Here is a 19,892-nt window from a genome sequence, read left to right as displayed (position 1 = left end):
CTCAGACTAACACCACATGCACCTAAGATGGTTAAATAAAACATACATTTTAAAATTTAATTTCTCCTAGATGCCCCACCAACTAAGAGTCTCTTTCAACAACACTATATTTACAAAAGGCAAACACCAAACAGATTTGGCCAGAGAGCTGCTGTTTGTTATACTCAAAACTATATTTTTCCCTGAATTAAGATTTTTAAAAATTTAATTAGTTTTGAAATATTTAATTAAAATGTAGTTACAACCAGATGGTGGTGGCATGAGCCTTTAATCCCAGCACTCAGGAGGCAGAGGCAGAGGCAGGTGAATCTATGTGAGTTCGAGGCCAGCCTGGTCTTTAGGACAATTTCCAGAACAGGTTCTAAAGCTACACAGAGAGAAACCCTGTCTCAAAAAACAAAAACAAAACCGAACAAAACAAATGTAATTACATTCTTCTCATCTCTCCCATGTGCCTCTTCCTGGCTCATACACACACACACACACACACACACTATACACACACACACACACACACACACAGATGCATCCTGTTGAACCTGTACTGCTTTTGTGTGTGTGTGTGTGGGGGGGCTGGTCATAACCATTCAAGGTTCTCATTTGAGGAAGAATAAGAATTCTCCCGTCTCAGGAGTTGTTAACTGCATGTAGTGATTTCCCTTATCCACTCTGGCACGTCATCTCGTTGTGTCATTGTTCAGGTCTTGGTGAAACAGCCATCCTGTTGAGAGTCCATGGCCACAGCCCTCCTGTCTTATCTGTCTTATCTGGAACAGGCAGTCTTGCAACTGACTTTGGATCCTCTGGACGAGTATTTAGAATGCAGTTAGGAACTACCCTGGCTTAGGAAAGTGGCGGTGGTAGGTTCCCCTCGAAGCTCTATGACCTCACTAGCTAGAGGTGATCGTCTAGCTGTACAGTACCAGGCATGATTTCCCCCCTATTGATTAGGTCTTAATCTAATTAGACAACTGTTGGTTACTGCCGAGATATAGTACCACTATTGCACTTTACGGGTATTTTGCCGTGCTGATCATTGTTGTGGATCATGGTGTCAAAGCTGGGTAGGACTGTGGATGCATTCCTCTCTTGGCAACTTGCATAGCATCTTCTGGTATTATGAAAGCTTGCCCTCAGAAAGGAGGCCTTTGGGTCAGATTAGCTCAATTCCTCTGAGTTCAGGGTCTGAAGCATGTGGTGTCTTCAGTAATAGGGATTTACCTTCCACTTCGGAGAAGCAACTAAAGGCAGCAGCAATAGCCTGTACTGTTTTCAGATTTTCTTGTGATCCCCTGCCAACATCTTGAAAGGAGGGTTTTTTTTTTCATGCTTGGATCTGAGGTTTTTGTTAGATAGTCTATGGATCTTACAGAGAGCATTATCATCCCAACTGGCACAATTTCCTTTAGATTATGTTCACGTGTGTATATGTATCATATAATTTTAGGTAACTATAAAATGATTATAGACTTTTCAAGCATCCTTAGCACTATTTATCTCTCCTCCGCCTGCCTCTGCCTCCTGAGTGCTGGGATTAAAGGCGTGCGCCACCACCGCCTGGCTACATTATTATTTTTAATGTATGCATAGATGTGTGCGTTTATTGTGTGTTTGCATGCATATATGCACATACATGAGCATGCCCCAGGAGAGGCAGAGGACAAATTTTGGGAGCTGGTCTTCTCCTTCCACAGTGTGGGTTCTGGGGATCAAACTCAGGTCCTAGGCTTGGTGGCAAGCCCCTTTTCCCGCTGAGCTGGCTCATTATCCACTATTTTACTCTTCCTGTTGCCTCTTCTACAAGGTTTCCTGAGCCTTGAAGGGGTGGTACTGATATCCTTTTTAGGACTGAGCATTCAACAGTTGCTTATTTCAGCTAACGAGTCCCTGCCGTGACTGCTACCCACTGCAATGGGCAGCTAAAGACAAGCGAGCACAACACTAATCTATGAGCATAAACAAATGTGTAGAAAGCACTATGTGACAGGCAGAACAGCCCCTTCGCGAAATAACAATCGATTTCTCACCACTGCTTCTGAGGAGGTTTACAGTACCAGGCATAGAGTCCCTTCCCGGGAGCGGTCTTTAAAGCCAACCAGAGAAGAGGCTGTGAACTCCTTCACAGTCGCCACTACTGCTCTAGGAGGCACATCCTGCCTGGCATGTTAGTGGCGTAGCATGCAGGGTCCATAGCTGGGCTGAGACCTTTCTCCCCCAGCAGCCTGAACAGTGCCTTTCGGTATGGGGGAAGCTTTCAGCTCAGCCCAGCTCCATCTCTCTATGTCCTGAAATGGCTAGTTCTTATTTTGACTCTTCCATATCTTCCAAGGAGATTAAGTTTCCCACCATCCAATATAGAGAAACAGTCAATTAAAAAATGTCAATGTGGCCGGGCGGTGGTGGCGCACGCCTTTAATCCCAGCACTCGGGAGGCAGAGGCAGGCGGATCTCTGTGAGTTCGAGGCCAGCCTGGTCTACAAGAGCTAGTGCCAGGACAGGCTCCAAAAGCTACAGAGAAACCCTATCTCGAAAAACTAAAAAAAAAAAAACAAAACTAAAAAAAACCTAAAAATAAATAAATAAATAAATAAATAAATAAATAAAAATGTCAATGCATTTGAAAATTTGTGAGGAAAGAAACCAGATCTCTGTTAATGCTCCCATTGAAAGTGGTTCATTTGACCTTTGTTTTTGAGACAGGGTTTCTCCCTGTAGCCTTGGCTGTCCTGGAACTCTCTCTGTAGACCAGGCTGACCCCGAACTCAGAGATTCACCTGCCTCTGCCTCCACAACCTCATTTGACTCAATATGTTGAGAGGAAGATCTGGAAGCCTGAGTAACTCGGGCTGTTTGCAGATTACATCTGGCTGCTACTGCAACCATCAGCAGAGACTCCATGTATTTTGGAGTCATGTACAGGTTGGTGCCAGGCATGGAGGTACACACTTTTGATTCTAGCACTCGGGAGGCAGGGGTAGGCAGATCTCTGCGAGTTATACCCACTACGAGGCAGGCATACAGGTATACAGGGCTACATTGCAAGACTGTTTTGGTTTTATTTCATTTTTTTAAAAAAAGATTACTGGCCTTGACTCTACTTTAAAAAGATAATTTTTATTTTAAATTATGTATATACATGTGTGTGTGTGTGTGTGTGTGTGTGTGTGTGTGTGTACATGCTTGTGAATGCAGGTGTTTGCAGCAGCAAGGAGGGGGCTCAAGATCCCCTGGGGCTGGAGTCACAGGTGGTTGTGAGCTGACTGATGTGGGTGCTGGGACCTGAACTCAGTTCTTCTGCAAGAGCACTATACCACTCTCCAGTTCCCTATCCTTGATTTTAAGCAATAATTCCGGATTTATTTATCAATATGATTGATCTGTAAAATAACAAATGACTTGGGGATGGAGAAGCAGGCAGATCCTGAGTCTGCAACCTGGTCTACAAAGCAAGTTCCAAGACAGCCAAGGCTACAGAGAGAAACCCTGTCTTGAAAAACAAGCAACAAGGATGACAACAAACCTAAATGAAGGAGCTGACAGTTCCCTCCATTCCTGAGTGTACGCACAGTGCTGCCCCCACCCATGGCTGTTCCTTACTGTCTGGTGAGTCTGGCTTTCCCATCCCCTTGTGCACACTTTCCAGTCCTCTCCAGCCAGCCTCCACCCCCAGCACAAGAAAAGTGACACCTCAGGGATTCTCTTCCTTATCCCTACACTGCCTTGGGTGTGATTCAGCCCAAGCCTCAAATCTCCTTCGTGTTTACGCTCAGACAAAGTGAGTGAGAGCTTATTATGGGAAGGTGTAACAGGCACATGCAAAATATAAATATATTTAAACACAGGTATATGAATGCATGCCAAATAAAAATAAAGCATGCTCCTGGAAGCTCTGAGGGAGCTAACGTGGTCCCTGCTTTGCTGTAGGATCTGTTTGTGTGTAAGATGTCAGCCTCCTAGCTTTTCACTCGGAGTCCTATTGATCGGGGAGTTTCTGAGGGAAAGGATTTCTCTGTTGGATTAATCCCTTCCTTCGTGTCCTCTGCAGCTTCGCCACCGAGTTTCTGATACAGAATCAAGTAAGTAGGTCAGCTTTGCCAACGCTACTATCTGGTGCTTTTCTCTCTGACATTCTCACATGGCACAGCTATTTTTGTTGCTGCCCAGAGACAGCTCTCTGCATGGCAGCTTCTCCCTGATCATATCACGACAGCTGCCTCGGAGCAAGGACACAAACCCGACTCCATCCACACCTTTGCAGAGCTCAGCTTATCGTGTATTTACAAACGTGTGTAACTTCAGAGACAGCTGTTTACAAATTTTAGTTGAGGTCTTAATTTCAAACAGTTCTGTGGTTGAATTCTCTCCCCCCAGACAGGGTTTCTCTGTGTAGCCCTGGTTGTCCTGAAACTCCCTCTGTAGACCAGGCTGGCCTCTAACTGAGAGATCTACCTGGCTCTTACTTAAATTCTTAAATGTCAGTTTTTTACTATCTTAAAAAGTGGCAATATCAGCTAGAGGTGGCACAGCCAGTGAAGTGTGTGAGGACCTGAGTTCAGATCCCCAGTACCCACAAGAAAAGCCAGGCATAGTTGTTGACAGAGGTTCCTGTTCCACCTGGTCCTGCAGCCATTCAGTCCAAAGAAACACACAGAGGTCTACATTAATCATAAACTGGTTGGCCTATTAGCTCAGGCTTCTTATTAACTCTTATAACTTAAATTAGTCCACAATTCTTGTCTGTGTTAGCCACATGGCTTGGTACCTTTTATTAGCGAGGCATTCTCATCTTGCTTCCTCTGTGTCTGGGTGATGACGGCAGACTCAATCTTTTTTCTTCCCAGAATTCTACTGTTCTTGTCGTCCTGCCTATACTTCCTGTCTGGCTATTGGCCAATCAGCATTTTATTAAACCAGTACAACTTACAAAACTTTCCAGGGTGTAAGACCATTGTCCCATAGCACATAGTAGCCAGATGAGGAGGTGGTGGCAGGAGGGTCCCCAGAGCTTGCTGGCCAGGCAGTCTAGACAAATTGTTGAGCTCAAGGTTCAGTGAGAGACAAAGATGGAGAGTGACTGAGGAAGACACCAGTCTTCAACCACTGGCCTCTGTGTGTGCATGGGTGTATGTGCATGCGCGTGTGCACACACATGCATGTACGTACACACACACGCACACACATGCACACGCATGCATGTGCACACTCACATGCACACACACATGCACACATTCATGCACATACGCACATACACACGTACACACTACTGCTCTCCCACAGAGTGGTAAAGTTTATCCAAAGCTAGAAATACTAAGCCACTTGACCTGCGTTTGATCAGTGTATTGAGAGAGAGCAACAGCTCCATGTCAGAACTGAACAGCCTACATGTTACGTTTGGGGCACAAACTTATTATAACAAGCAATACTATCATCTAAAAACCGTTTAAAATAGCACAAGTATAGTTTGGTGTACACAAAGCAATCAAATCAAAGTGTGCAATGTTTCCCACACTTCCTGGTCCAGGCTGGTCTCAAACTCAGAGGTCTGTCTGTGCCTCATTAGTCCAGTGGAAGTTACCAGCCTGCGGCAGGGGACAGAAAGTGGGGGTCAAGTCGTCATGATGCTCCCAATCAAACTTCTTCCTCACTCTCTTCTTGTACTAAACAGCTAAAGAGCCTTTCTTCCTATCAGAGTTTTAAAATTCATCCATTTAAAAGTATCCTCTTTGGGATGCTTAAAAAGTCAGAATTTTAATCCCAGTAATGTGCATTGTTATGACATTTCAAAAAATATATAGTGTCTTTAATAAAGCTATTAATTAATTAATTGTTTCAGACAGGGTCTCATGGTATAGCTCTGGCTGTCCTAAAATTCACTATGCAAACCAGGCTGATCTTGAATTCACAGTTCCTGGGCCTCCTGAGTGCTGGGATTAATGGCATATCAATGCCCTGCTCCCTAACAAAGCTTCTTAAGAATTGTGGTAAGATGTGCATAAGGTTTACCACCAGTGATACTATGGACCATCACCAGTGTGAAACTATCGCCAGAAAGTAGTTCGAACGAAGCACGATTAATTAAAAACTCGGAGGCAGATGTTGGGGTTCAACCTGAAAACCAGAAAAGCAAAGCAGCCAGTCTTACCTCCACCTTAGTCCGAAGATGGCACTCCTGCCTCCAGGAAACCACAGAATGGGATTGAGGCTGAGAGCTGTCTCCGCCTGTTTTATAATCCTCATTACTTTTGGGATTAAGGACCACTACCACCTGGTTTCTATGACCAGCTAGTGTGGCTACTGGATTTAAGATGTGTGTCATTGTGGCTACTGGGATTAAAGGTGTGTGTCATTGTGGCTACTGGGATTAAAGGTGTGCGTCATTGTGGCTACTGGGGTTAAAGGCCCGTGTCATTGCTGTCTGGTCTGTAAGGCTGGCCAGTGTGGCTGTTTTACTTTTCTGATCTTCAGGCAAGCTTTATTTATTAAAATACAAATGAAATGCCGCTACATTCCAGAACATTCATTCCCAAAGGAAACACCTTACTCATAAAGCGTCCATGTCCCCCTGTCCCTCACAGTCTTTAATCACACATTTGCTTTTTGGACGTTCTTCTCTAGTTCAGGCATTTCATCCACCGCCCAGCCTCTGGCGCCTGGCGTCTTCCACTCAGCGCGGTGTGCCAGGCTTCATCCGAGTTGTAGTGAGCGTCAGAACTCCATTTCTCCCCGGCTGAACGCACCCGCTTGTGTGTACTGCTTCCACCTTTCGGTTGTTACGCTTTACTGCCGTGAATATTTCGGTATGCAAGCTTCTGTTCGAACAGGTTTTCAGCTTTTGGTATACAGCCAGGAGTGGATTGCCGGGTCACGCAGCAGCGAGTTGCGCCGCAAGCTGTCTCTGCAGCTGCAGCCTCTTACATGCCCGCAGTGAACGATTTCTCCATGTCCTCTCCGATACTCATTTTCTGCTTCTAAAATTACAGCCATTCCAGTGTGGGTGAAGCTGTATCTCACTGCGCTGTGGATTTGCATAATGACCGGGAGGTCAGTGTCTTCTCAGGTGCTTGCCGTCTGTATCGCTTTCTCGGGCTTCTGCTTACGTCCTTTGTATATTTCTGATTGGATCATATTTTTGGTATTGAATGTCTGAATCCCTTTTTGAGTCTGAATTCTAGTCTCTTACCAGATATATAATTTGCAACTACTTTCTCCCATCCTGAGTTGTCTTTCCACTTTGTGTTGTGTGTGTGTTTGTGTGTGTGTAATTCCGGGCATGTCTGAGCTGGTATCGGATGTTTTTCTCTCTACCCTATTGCCTTGAGACAGGGCCTCTCACTTGCCTGGAAGCTTGCTTTGTGCTTGGCTCATGGGCCAGAGAACTCTTGGGATCTGCCTGCATCTGCTCTGTGGTTGCTGGGGTTACAGCCATGCCTGCTCATGTAACCTTGGCTCCTGGGGACTTGAACTCTGGTCCTGAAGCACAAGCAGCAAGCGTTCTTAGCTTAGTCTCCCTCACGGTCATCTCCCAAGCCCCTTGGCTTTTCTTTCTTCCTCTTAAGACAGGACAGAGTCTCACTATGTAGGATAGGTTGGCCTCAAACTTAGAGATCCGTCTGCCTCTGGATTGGGTGTGCAGCTCGACGCCTGGCCTACCTTCACTTTCTCGATAGGTGAGCAGGTCTGTGACGTACAATTTATTTTTATTGTTTGTGGTTTAAGAGTCCTATCCAGGAAACCATATCTAAATTCAATGTCACTAAGGGCATATCTGTTCCCTTCTCAGTATTGTGGTTTTAATTCCTATATTTAGATTTTTGATCTACTTTGTATTAACTTTGCACCCATTGTGAAGGGCCGGACTCTATACCTTTCCATGTGGATAGTTTTCCTAATTGGTTTGGCATCCTTGCTGAAAACCAGCGAGTCTAGTGCACTTTCCAAAGTTACTTCCTGACGTTCGATTTCACCCTATTGGTCTGCGTGTTTACTTATGTATCAATACCATAAAATGAAATCAGAAAATCCGAGTCCTTCCCCACTTCCCCGTTATTAGAGATGCTTGTTTCATTGGTTCTCTGGGTCTCTTACAATTCCATATGCATTTTAGGATTAACTTTCTCAATCCAGTGAAGAGTTCATCTGGGGTCTTGTAGGGAGCGCACCGACTCTAGATGGTGGTGCTGGTGTCAGCCCAACATATTTTCCAACTTGTGAATGCAAGGTGCCTTTCGAGTATTTACATCTTCTCTATTTCAGTAATGGACGGATCATCTACATGTGCCACCTGCTCGGTGAGTGGATTTTAAGGGTTTCATTTTCCCCGTGGTATAAATGGCATTGCTCCCTTAATCTTATCTCACGATTCTTTCCTAGTGTATAGAAACACTTTCTGTGCTCTTACACACAACATCTCTGAAATTTTAGTTAGCTAGGTTTTTTTTTTTTTGGGGGGGGGTGGATTCTTTAGTCTTTTTAAAATATAGTATTATAATGTCTATTAATGGTAGTTTTACTATCTAAAAAAACCTGAATTCCCTATTTCTTTCTATTTTTCTAATTTCTCTGGCTAGAACACTAGTTCAGAGTTGGAGCTCATCACAGAAGAGACTTTTCCTTGACCACAGGGGTGAAGGTCTCATTCTCTCATTGTGTTGTCAGCTGTGGGTTTTCAGAAAAGCCTTTTAGTAGGTTAAGGGAAGTCTCGGCTTCCTAAATTTTTTAAACCAGAAAAGGCTATTGTATTTCATTAAATACTTTAAAAATCAGTTAAAACGATCATCCCCGTCCTTCCACTACTGCAGATGACATTGCTTTTCTTAAGAGTTGTTTTGATTATTGACTTGGGCTCTTCACTCGTTACAGATCTGCACAGATTCTTCGCTTTTTGAGTCAGTTTTTAACTTGTATGTAACTACGGATTTATCCATCTTGTCTAGGTTATATAATTTTTTGGAGTTAATGTTTATTTTAATATATTTGTTATTTTAATATATATTTAATATATGTAACGTATTTGTTCACTCAAGGTATTTTGCAATTCAGTATTAAGACATCTGAAGAGTTAGGCTTTAAGCATTTACTTTCCTAAAGCAATATGTATATACAATTCTAAAGGGTGAGTGACTTAAGCAAATTTTTTTTTAAATATTAAGGAACCAGCTGGACATGGAGGTGCACAGCTTTAATCCCAGCACTCAGGAGGCAGAAACAGGGATCTCTATGAGTTCAAGTCCAACCTGGTTCATATAGTAAGTTTAAGGCTAGCCAGTGCTACATAGTGAGACCCTGTCTCAAAGAACAAAAGCAAACACAGAAACAAAGTCAGTTCAATAAAAAGGGACTGTGTTTCACTTTTTAAAGAAAGTAACTAAAATAAAGGCTATCCTAATACGAAATAAGATTATATTAACCATAACATTGTACTATAAAAGACTGGACTTCTGTTTACATCCATTTTATATTAAGGAAAAGATTTCTACCTTAAAGAACATTTCATACAATGTTACTGCCCGGGGCATTTTACAAATAATAAACAATTCACCGAGACGATTAACATTCACGTATGTAATTAGAGCTTACAAATGTACAAAATTTGAGTAACAAACACTTTAAACTTATTTTTCAAATATTCAGTTAGCACCCCCCCCCCAATATTTTGATTACAAAGAAGCACAATGGGTTCTTAACACAATTGGCCAATTTGTGAGAAACCAGGTGGCAGCAGACAATGTAAGATCGGCCAAAGAACCACATCAGTATCAAAGGGACAGACCCAATTCCTCTTCTGTAGTATAAAAGAACATAAACCCACATAGTTAAATACTAGTTAGGGAGAAGAACATCATAGAGTAGATAGCGTTTATTTTCTCTACATAGACTTGCATATCTTAGTGTAAAGCATTCGCTTTAATGTCAGTAGCAGCCTACCACACACGGTCCTTGCTGGATCTAGAGGGAATGGGATGGCTATTTAAGTAGGACCTAGAGATCCTATCAAGTGTTTGTTTGGTCAGTCTTATTTTTAATGTTGTGTTTTTCTTTATTATTGGGTTAAACCAACTTTAGTAATAAAATTCACAACTAGAGCAGATTTAATATTATTGTACCTGAAAAAAACTAGACAGCATAGTCTTTAGTATGTCATTAAAATAGTGGTTTGATTAAACAATAAAAAGTATGGAAGCTCGTGTATGACAAACTTATAAAGTAATATTTTAGAAGTTCATATGTCTGTACTGTCATAACTCTGGACAGCATGAATAAAATGTGCCCCACTAAAGAGAGATGAAATTCCCAGTTAGTGCTGGGCTGTTCTGGGGCAGTGCACTCATCTTCATATTGTTATCTGGAGATGGGACTCCAGTCCGCCAGCTGTAGCTTTAATTTACTAAGCAATGAAGCATCTCATCCTGGTCCATCCATTCCTTCCTCCATTGTTTCAACATCTCCATTTTGAAGTGAGACACTCTGTGCCTAGGAATGTGGCGTTGCACGGTCACTGAAAATGAATCCACTGGTAGGAGAGGGCATCGTCATTTAGAGGACAAAGCATGAAGTCATATCTTTACAGTCACAACGCACGCTCCAGCTCTTCCTAGGCACAGCGGGGCAACCTGGGAAAGAAACGAGAGACACAGGTGTCGGGAGTGGAGGAAGATGGACCATCTGAGTGTCCAGTGTGGAAGGTGAGTGCATGACAACCAGACAGACAGTCCAGCTTAGACAATGTGTTAACTGTAACACAACCACTTCCTGCTTCGGAACAATACTGGCAGTGGGGTGATCAGTGGCTGTGGACTTTGTGTGATCTCATTCCAGCTCCTCTTCAAATGTCTTTCCCCCCATTTGTTATTGTACTTAAATGAAAGCAGTTACTTTTCAGGTACGGCAAGTCTAAGCTCACATGTTTAAGAGCTTAAAACAGCAGCAGAACTAGTAGCAATCTAAACAAGACAGCTAGGTGGCTACAGATCATAATAGAGACAAACTAGGTTCACTCCTGCTTATGGTTAAATCTCTGTTTCTCAAGGATTAGACTATGCCCTACTGTAACCTTAACGATAAATGGCTCTGGGAAATGGTGACCGTGCCTTTGTTTCGGGAGGCTGTTAGGATCACCTTGTTATGACACCTTTCAGGAGGTTGTTGTGACTAACTTGTCATGCTTTTTGTTCTGGGTCTGCAGCTCTGCCTATTTGCCTGTCAAAGCTCCACTTGAAAACCCCCTGCTCTTGAAGTATAAAATCCCTTATCTTACCTTACCTATGTCCAAAGCTGATCTCTTGAACCCGCCTTAGGGAGACGCCGCCCGTGTACACAAATAAAAAAGCTTTCATTAATCCGGCCATGATTTGGGTCATGGGTCTTTCTCCTGGATTCTGTGGGATTAACACCTTTTATACCTTCCACTGAGTCACTTCATTTCCTGAACTTCATATCACAGAAGTCCTTTTATTGTTATCTTTTTTAAACTTGAGCTCCCTTTCCCCAAGTGCTTCGTGGTTAACATTCATCATTAATTTTACTGTATTTTAGAATCATGTAGGAAACACCTCTGCATGTATCTGTGAGGGCATTTCCAGAGACTTGATTAGAAGTGAGTGGGTTCATTCCACAGGTTTGGGTCCTGGACTGAATTACAAAGGAGGAAGGGTGGAGCATTGTGGCACTCTGAATAAGAATGGCCCCTCATATATTTGCATGCCTGATTCCCAGTGGAGAATCTGTTTGGAAGGATTAGGAGGTGTGGCTTTATTGAAATAGCTGTCGTCTTGGAGGAGGTGTGTCACTGGGAGTGGGCTTCGAGGTTCCAAAAGCCCACACCAGGTCCAGTCTCTCTCTCTCTCTGCTGCCTATGGATCAGGATGTAAAGTGCCCAGTTCCGAGGCCATGTTTGTCTGCTTGCTGCCATGCTGCCCACCATGGTAATAATGGAACAGCCCTCTGAAACTGTAAATAATTCCCCCAATTAAATGCTTTATTTTCTAAGTACTGCCTTGGACATGGTGTCCTTTCACAGCAATAGGACACCAACTGAAACAGGCATTGATATTTATTGTGCCATTCTTCCTGACTACAGACACAATGTGACCAGCTGCTTAATGCGCCTGACACCATGCTGCCCCAAAGGATAGGGCTTTTCCTGAGTGAGATGTGGGTAGCTATAAGCCTTTTGTTAATAAGCTCAGCACATTGAGTTTCTAACTTGTTAATGTAATTTAGGTTTGCCATTTATTAGATTATAACTGGAAATTCAATATGCTCCAAGATATTGAGTATTTAAAACTTATTACTCATGTACGGGTAAACTGATATTTCGGATTCCTATCCGCACCTGTTTTCTGCAGCATCCTGTCCCTCTGGTGCAGCCCCCCCCCCCCCGTAGTCCTGTCAGCTCTGCCACTGCTAGAACATTTCTTCCAACGAGCGCTGGTTAATAACTTATCTGAATATTTATTTCTACTTCAAAGGAATTTGTATTTTGTTATAAAATCAGACCCTGCCTGCTGTTTTTTTCATATTTAGTCAAGAGGCAACTTTATTTCATTAAAAAATTCCTTTATTGTTGTTTTATGTGTATGAGTGCTTGCCTGCATGTATGTATATGTACCATGTGTGCAGTTCCCATAGAATCCAGAAGAGGGCATCAGGTCCCCTGGACCTGGAGTTAGAGTATGTGGTGAGCCTCCAGGGTTGGGAACCAAACTTGGGTCCTCTGCAATAACAGCAAATGCTCTTACCAGCGGAGTCCTCTCTCCAGCCCCACAGGTGTGTGAGACATGTCAATGTCGGATAAAGTCAGGAGGGTTTTATCAGAAGAGTGGTTTTCACAACCCAAGAGAAGTGAGATAATGAAAAGGGAAGCGGCATACCTGAGTCCATTCGTTCGTCTGGGGATCGTAAGCCTCCACTATGTTCAGGTAGGTCTGCCCATCATAACCCCCGACAGCATACAGCTTGTCCCCAAGCAAACAGACCCCCACTGCGTCTCTGCTGATGCTCATGGACGCCACTGCAGTCCACATGTCTGTTTTGGGATCATATCTGAAAGAAAATTTTACAATGCGAGCTGACACTGCTCTTGAAATATTTTGTGTAAAAATGGCTGTCCTTCAAACCTATCTTCTGCCTTATCTGTGATATGAATACGTGGAACACATTTTAGAGAAAACGATCATATTTTCCTAAAAACGTCAAACTTATGGTGCTATAGATTCATTTAGTAGATACAGCACCCTTAAGAACTCAACATGAATATAAGAGTAAAACTGCTTCAAGGCTTCAGTGTCCCTGCTGAAAACGTGGGCAAAGCAATGCATTAAACTCTGTGCAAGATGACTTCACTCTCAGTTACAGTAGCTGTCCATTGTTTTGGCCTTTTCGTTCTTTTTAAACTAGACCTGCTCAATGACGTCATTTAAAGGGTCGACACTTCATGCTAACGGCCATGTTGCTTCTGATGTTTTATGGCATCAACACCTGTCTTTTCATTGGTGGATAAATCATATAAAAGACTCCTGTATCTCCTTCCTGGATCATTGTACGTAACGAGCAGAGTCGGAATTACCTTCTCTCCACAACAGATGAGATGTGACCCTAACTTAACTGCCTTTTACAACACCAGCTCTGCTTGTTATCCGAGACTGTGTGCTATCACCAGCAAGTCTGGACTTTATCTGACAGCCCTCTTGTTGTTTACAGTTTACTAAGTAAATCACTCTAACCTCAAAAAAGTAAATCCGTTCACCCTTTCTGGTACTCACTGATTTCATATTCTCCATTAAAGATTTATTTACATATGTATGTACATGGGTATTTGTCTGCATGTATATCTACACACTAGAAGGGGACATTGGATTGCAAGGGACTACAGTTATAGACAGTTATAAGCTGCCATGTGGGTGCTCGGAATTGAACTCAGGACCTCTGGAAGAGAAGCCGGTGCTCTTAACCACTGAGCCATCTCTCCAGCCTCTCATATTCCTGTTTAAAAATCTAAAATTGCTACCAATGCTCCAGCACTCTGTATGACCCCCACACAGCCTGTGCCTTCCCCTGGTACTCTCCCACCACTCACACAGTAGCCCTTTATTTCCAAAGTGAACCATATTCTTTTTTTCTGTTTTGGAGTGTTCACACACGATTCTTCCTGTAAAATGCATCCAATTCTCTCTTGTCCTTAAACTAAATAAAAAGTATTATATGAAGACCCAGCCTGACACCCAAATCTTCACTGCTAAAAGGCCTCTACTTGACCTAAAAGTTGAGTTTCTTACAAGCAGTATGGATGACGTGGTGAAGCCTTAAAGACTTACAAGAACTTTTCATTTTATTTTATCATTTTCTATTATTTCATTGTACATCAAAACGGGCCAGATATGTCCTTTTCCTTTCCACTTCTTATGTGGCTTCCAGCCCCTAACTCATTCTTTCTGAGATTTTGTTAAAATCCTTTACTTTAATGGTAAGGTTCAGAGTCCAGTACAAAACAGCTACACGATAAACAATTGTCTTCTCTATGTGCATTATGTGCTCAGTCCCAATCCAAGGAGGAGACTTGGAGGCAGGCGGAGAGATAGCAGAGCAGAGAATCCAGTGTTCACACTGCATGGGCTGGATGCTCAGTACAGACTTACTACTTTGTCTAGAAGCGTTAGTTCTTTTGTTAGTTGTTAATTTTCCTTCATAGGAATTACCTCTCTACACAGTCGGAAAGTCTGGAAGTCAAGTTGGATGTGGGAGCATCGTGTCCTCCGATCGCATACAGCAGTCCGTTCCAGGTTGTCACGCCTACGCCGCCTCTCCTTTTCGACATCTGGGCACACGGTGTCCACTTGTTAGTGTGAGGATCAAAGCACTCTACTGACTTGAGACAAGAACTTCCATCGCGGCCACCAACTGCATAAAGTCTGTAAAAAAGAGCAAACGGGATGACAGATGGGAAACAGAGCTGTGGTCAGGCTTACCACAGAAAGGCGTTTCCTATGACAGCTCATTGAATTTGAGGTGCCATTGATGACACCGCTTGCTGAAGACAGGTGACATTAAGGAAGAAGATATGCTACCATTAAATGGTTCCATCTGAAAAATGATTTCCATTTCTCTGCCCATGAAGCACTTACAACAATACCACAAAGGACTTAACAGATGGGTCCTGAGGAAATAAGAGCTTAGGCATAAATAGGACAATATTTATCAATATTTCCTAAACTTCTTTTGCTTTGGTCTTTTGATCCAGGGTCTCGCTTTGTAGTCTTGGCTGTCCTAGAGCCCGTTATGTAGAGCAAACTTGCTTCAATAACTCAAGAGTTCTGCGTCTGCGTCCTGCATGCTGGAACTAAGGATGTGTGCCTCTCTGCTCATCTTACTTTCCTTAGGTGGCAGCTCTACAAGGCCCTTTACAGACTGCTCTAACCTTCCCTTCTTCCTTCCTGTGAGTGATAGCGCAAAAGCAATGAAACACAGAGATTAATTAGAAACCACCAAGGGATTCGTTTTATGGTGGAAGAAGGGGCTAAAAACGTTTGTATTTAGTCCTTATATAATTGAGAACCATGAGACCTGTATAAATCTGTTTATTTACAGCAGGAAAAGGGTAGGCAAACACTTTTTCCTAAATCCATCCCGAGGTCACCAGTCTACCACGAATGGAAAGACAGGCACAAAAGTGAAGATAATGCCGGGAAGATGATGGAGAAAAGTCTCTAGGGAAGCACCGAGAGACCACAGTATTTTAATTTTTAACTGTATGTATCAATGTTTCCATTTTCATCTATGTGGGTATGCATATTCTTGTGTGTGTTATGTGGGCACACAGGTTTGTGGGTGCACATATAGGTGCATGTGTGTGCACGTGGAGCCTGAAGCTGAGGTCAGGTATCCTCCTCCTCCACCGCTGTTTAATCTTATGTACCGAGGCAGGCCTCTCAATCAAGCCCAGAGCTCCTGGATATGGCCAGCCTTGCTAGGCAGCTTGCTCTGCTGATGCCCCATCTCTGTCTTTCCAGGCTGGAGTGACAGGTGGGCTGCAATACCCACCGGTACTTGTATGGATTTCAGCTCTGGTCCTCATGCTTATTCCACAAGCACTTTAACATCCCCCCAATGCACCGTGTTACTTTAAAAAGAGCATATCATTTTAAAGGACTTTAAACCACTAGATTATTGCTGTACAATCTAATATTGGATATTTTTATAAAACTTATTCACTCCAAATTAGAAATGTGTGGTCCCTGGACATTAGAAAGAAAGCTCATCAATGAGCAATTAGGGCTCTTATGGACAGAAGTTATTGGAAAGGTTTCGTTAGCTTGCTTGAAGTAGTCCTCCATGCAATAATAAATGTATTTATTGTGACCGAAATAGAACTTCAAATATCTCCTTACTTTCCACTTAGTACAGCCACACCTACTGTGCTCCTGGGGGTGGACATAGTGGCAACAAAATTCCACTGGCGAGCCTGAGGGTCCCATCGCTCCACAGTGTTCAGATAGCTCCAGCCATCATGCCCTCCTACCGCGTACATGGGACCTTCCAACACGGCCACGCCTACAAGCGAACAGCAGAGAGGGAAGAACTTGAAATGTTTTCAAAACTCTTACTTTAATTAAAATGTAAGTACAATGAATCTGAAACATGCAAACGTAACCAATCACAAACTTAGGCTATAGCTCTTCTGAGGCAGACGGGGCTGAACCAACACACACTGCCATTACTATAACATCCTCTAGCACTTCCGATTTGTAGGCTTTACTGAAGTGGTTTCATACCACAGCCTATCGGTGTCACCATCAGGGAACAGCGTCGGGAGAGCCATTTGTTAATTTGACCAGCAAACGCCTCTTAGGTTTCTACTAAGTTATAGGCACTCCGTAGAACATAGAGGTAAAAGCTGTGTCCTTGTGATCAGTACTGTGTTTTAATCAGGAGATAGACAGGAAACACACATCGGAAATGTGCCAATTTAAACAATGGAGCAATGAAAGCAAGGGTAGAGGGAGCCAGGGAAGCCTGCATGATGAGAAGACACATGAACAAAAGCAAGGGTGCAATCAGAAGTCCGTGTACAGGGGAGGAGCTGAGGCATGCAACAGCGTGTGGAACGTCTGAGGGGTGCTTATTGTGGCTGGGGTACCCCAGTTGTCTACTTGGCTGAGCAGGTAACTGAAGGGGAAAGGATGGAAGATGAGGAAGTCAGAAAAACTGCTTCTGGCCTCATCCCTTATCAGGCCTTTAGATTTTATTTTGAACGTGTGGACAGTCAGTCAAGGATTCTCCTTTGCCCTTGATTTTTGAGATAGGATGCCATTATGTAAACGAGCTGCTCTCAAAGTGACGCTCCTCCTTCCTCTGCTTCCCAAGTGTTGGAATTAGGGGTGTGCACCCCCATATCTGGTCAAGTAGATTTTGAGACGAGGTGTGACATGATCATGGACAAAACACCTCTGTAATTCAACCCAGCAACCATGGCCAAGTCAGATAAAATAGCCGCCGTGCACGTGTGACCCAAAACAACTCTTATTTCACTTGTTATATAGTGTGTTATATATATACTTATTATATAGTACTGGTTATTGAAGACTTACACAGACACATGTATGCAAAATATATATTCATATACACATATCTCAGCTTGTATATATTGTCAATTTTACAGAATATATCCAGTTTTACATATACAAAATATCCATCAAGGGCCTAGAAGGACTCATTTTGTCTAACCTCTTGAATGTTGGCTCTGAAAAAATCAGTTTAGCAGTGAAAGCCCTTTTCCAAACTAAATCTTCATGTAATTCTCATATATGAAGAGATTTAAAATTTTCTTAATTAAGTTTATCTTGTAAATTCAGATCGGTAGAATTTATCTATTAAGTAAATGTATTTTGAGGAAAACATTGGTGGAACAATTAACTTCTATGTGCTATAAGGATTTACTATAAATTAGAATTGTTTCTTTCTCTGTGGTGGTGAGATATATGAACAAATTACAATGACCCTAGATTTTATGGTAAACCTAATTTTACAGGTTTTGTTCATTATTAAAATATATTTTCCAGAATGGAGGTATACCCCAGTTTCAGGATGCTTGCCCTAGCATGTACACATCCCTGTGTTTGATCCCTAGAATGGTAGTTTGTTTATTTTTTGAAACAGGGTGTCTCTGTGTAGCCTTGACTATCCTGGAACTTGCTCTGTAGACCAGGCTACCCTCACAGAGATCTGCCTGCTACTGTCTCCCGAGTGCTGGGATTAAACATGAGTACGTGCAAGTTCCTCTGTCCAGCCCCGTCCCGTAGCCACTTCTAAATAATCACTCAGAGGCTTAATATTAATTACAAACAGCTTGGTCGAATAGCTTAGGCTTATTACTAACTAGCTCTTACCTTTGAATTCACCCATTTCTATTAACCTATGTTTTGTCACCTATCTCGTGGCTTTACCTGTGCTCAAATATATCTTGCTCCTCTGGTGGCTGGCTGGCATCTCCCCCGACTCCACCCTCTTTTCTTTCTGTATTCAGTTTAGTTTTGCTGCCTAGCCATATTCTGCCTCGCTATAGGCCAAAGCAGCTTTTGTTATCAACCAATGAGAGCAATACATATTCACAACATACACAAGGGTTATCCCACAGCCACCACTGACAGGTTGGAATATTGGTTTAATAAAAAGGCCTTGTGGTGGAATAAGAGCTCGTCTTGCAGAAGCCCTGGCCCTCTAGTCGTTTCCTGAACCTCCCAGCACGCCAGTCTCTATTCCCAGACAGTTTTCACTTCTGGGCGCTAGCTTTGGGGGCGGTCTTTACATCTGTCATTTATTACGACCTAGCAGATTCTTTATGGAAGCCATTTCAAGCCGTTTCCAAGCTGTGATAAGGTGAAAATATGGCCACAGACTCTTTGACTTTATGCATTTTCCAGCATTGCCCTGCAGCTCCACTGAGAGAGTGGGGATGCCCTGCTTCACTTGGGAGTCTGCCCTTGACCGTGGCTTCTTTGGACCAGTGAGATGTTAGGAGACACGATGAAAGCACAGGCGTGAGAATTTGCCCTGGGCGCTGCTTCCCGCTCTGTTTTTGATACCTTGTGATGCTGACATGCTGGACAGGTAGATGAGACGGTCCTACAACATCCAGCCTGCACAGACTGATGAACACCAGCAGTGCCAGCGCCCATCCACAGTGGCCAAAGCCAAACTGACCAATCACAAACCCACGAGCTCTATTAGCAAGTCTCTGCATTGTGCTTCTATGTTTTAGACAGATGTGATGGCACAGGCCCGCAGGTTCAGCACTGGGGAGGCGGAGGCACAAGGATTAGTAATGCAAGGCTAGCCTCAGCTACATAGTGAATTTGAGGCCAGCCTGGACTCTGCAAAACCCTGTTTCAAAACAGAACAAACCTGCAGCAAAAGCGTTTAAGTTTTGGAGTGGTTTGTTATACAGCAGAAGCTGATGAAACATATGCACTTCAAACCCCAATTTTATTTTTCCATTCCTCCAGTCTTCTCTAACAATTCCTTCTTTTGTTTCACCTGAGAAAATAGAGTTGCCTAAAGTCACTTGTCCCTGCTCATGCACCATCAATTCCTTCAGGATGAAGAAAGTGCCTTTCTTTCTTTTCATTTCTGGGTGCTGGTTTGGTGGCAGGCTCTAGGCTGCTGCTCAGTATTCTATACTGAGTACAGTATAACCTCCATGAGCTAAACTCAACTTGCTTTCACTGCCCTTCACCTGTCTTCTGCAATGGCCTATCCAATTCCTTACTGCAGCTGTTTCAACCCTTTTCCAGGCTGTGAGGAGTTGACAACATGGCCAGAGACCCTTTCTTTTTCACAGTGTGACCCTGCAGATCCTGGGCATCTATAGTACAAGGGATACACACTACAGGCAACATCGT

The 19,892-nt window shown here is 43.2% G+C and overlaps 1 protein-coding gene and 1 long non-coding RNA gene across 3 annotated transcripts in view; one reads left to right on the top strand and one right to left on the bottom strand.

The window, feature by feature from the left end:
- Positions 1 to 5,399: 5,399 nt before the first annotated feature.
- Klhl5 (kelch like family member 5) overlaps positions 5,400 to 19,892 on the bottom strand; it is a 67,482-nt gene continuing 52,989 nt past the window's right edge. Inside the window, exons 8-11 of one of the 2 annotated variants that reach the window (XM_057771511.1) lie at positions 16,383 to 16,545; positions 14,694 to 14,906; positions 12,870 to 13,041; positions 5,400 to 10,610 (exon numbers count right to left, since the gene is read on the bottom strand). In XM_057771511.1, coding sequence (XP_057627494.1) covers positions 10,554 to 10,610; positions 12,870 to 13,041; positions 14,694 to 14,906; positions 16,383 to 16,545 — 605 coding nt within the window. In that variant the 3' untranslated portion in view covers positions 5,400 to 10,553. The remainder of the gene's footprint in view (positions 10,611 to 12,869; positions 13,042 to 14,693; positions 14,907 to 16,382; positions 16,546 to 19,892) is intronic. The other variant, XM_057771512.1, reaches the window with a different exon arrangement.
- LOC130875540 (uncharacterized) lies at positions 10,572 to 14,820 on the top strand. Its single transcript, XR_009057244.1, has 3 exons — positions 10,572 to 10,682; positions 12,758 to 12,917; positions 14,687 to 14,820. It is a non-coding gene; the product is annotated as an uncharacterized LOC130875540 (long non-coding RNA).

Source organism: Chionomys nivalis, chromosome 6, assembly GCF_950005125.1.
Source record: "Chionomys nivalis chromosome 6, mChiNiv1.1, whole genome shotgun sequence".
NCBI classification, from domain to species: domain Eukaryota; kingdom Metazoa; phylum Chordata; class Mammalia; order Rodentia; family Cricetidae; genus Chionomys; species Chionomys nivalis.
Note: the sequence above shows the minus strand (reverse complement) of the source record. Positions and strands in the feature narration are given on the sequence as shown.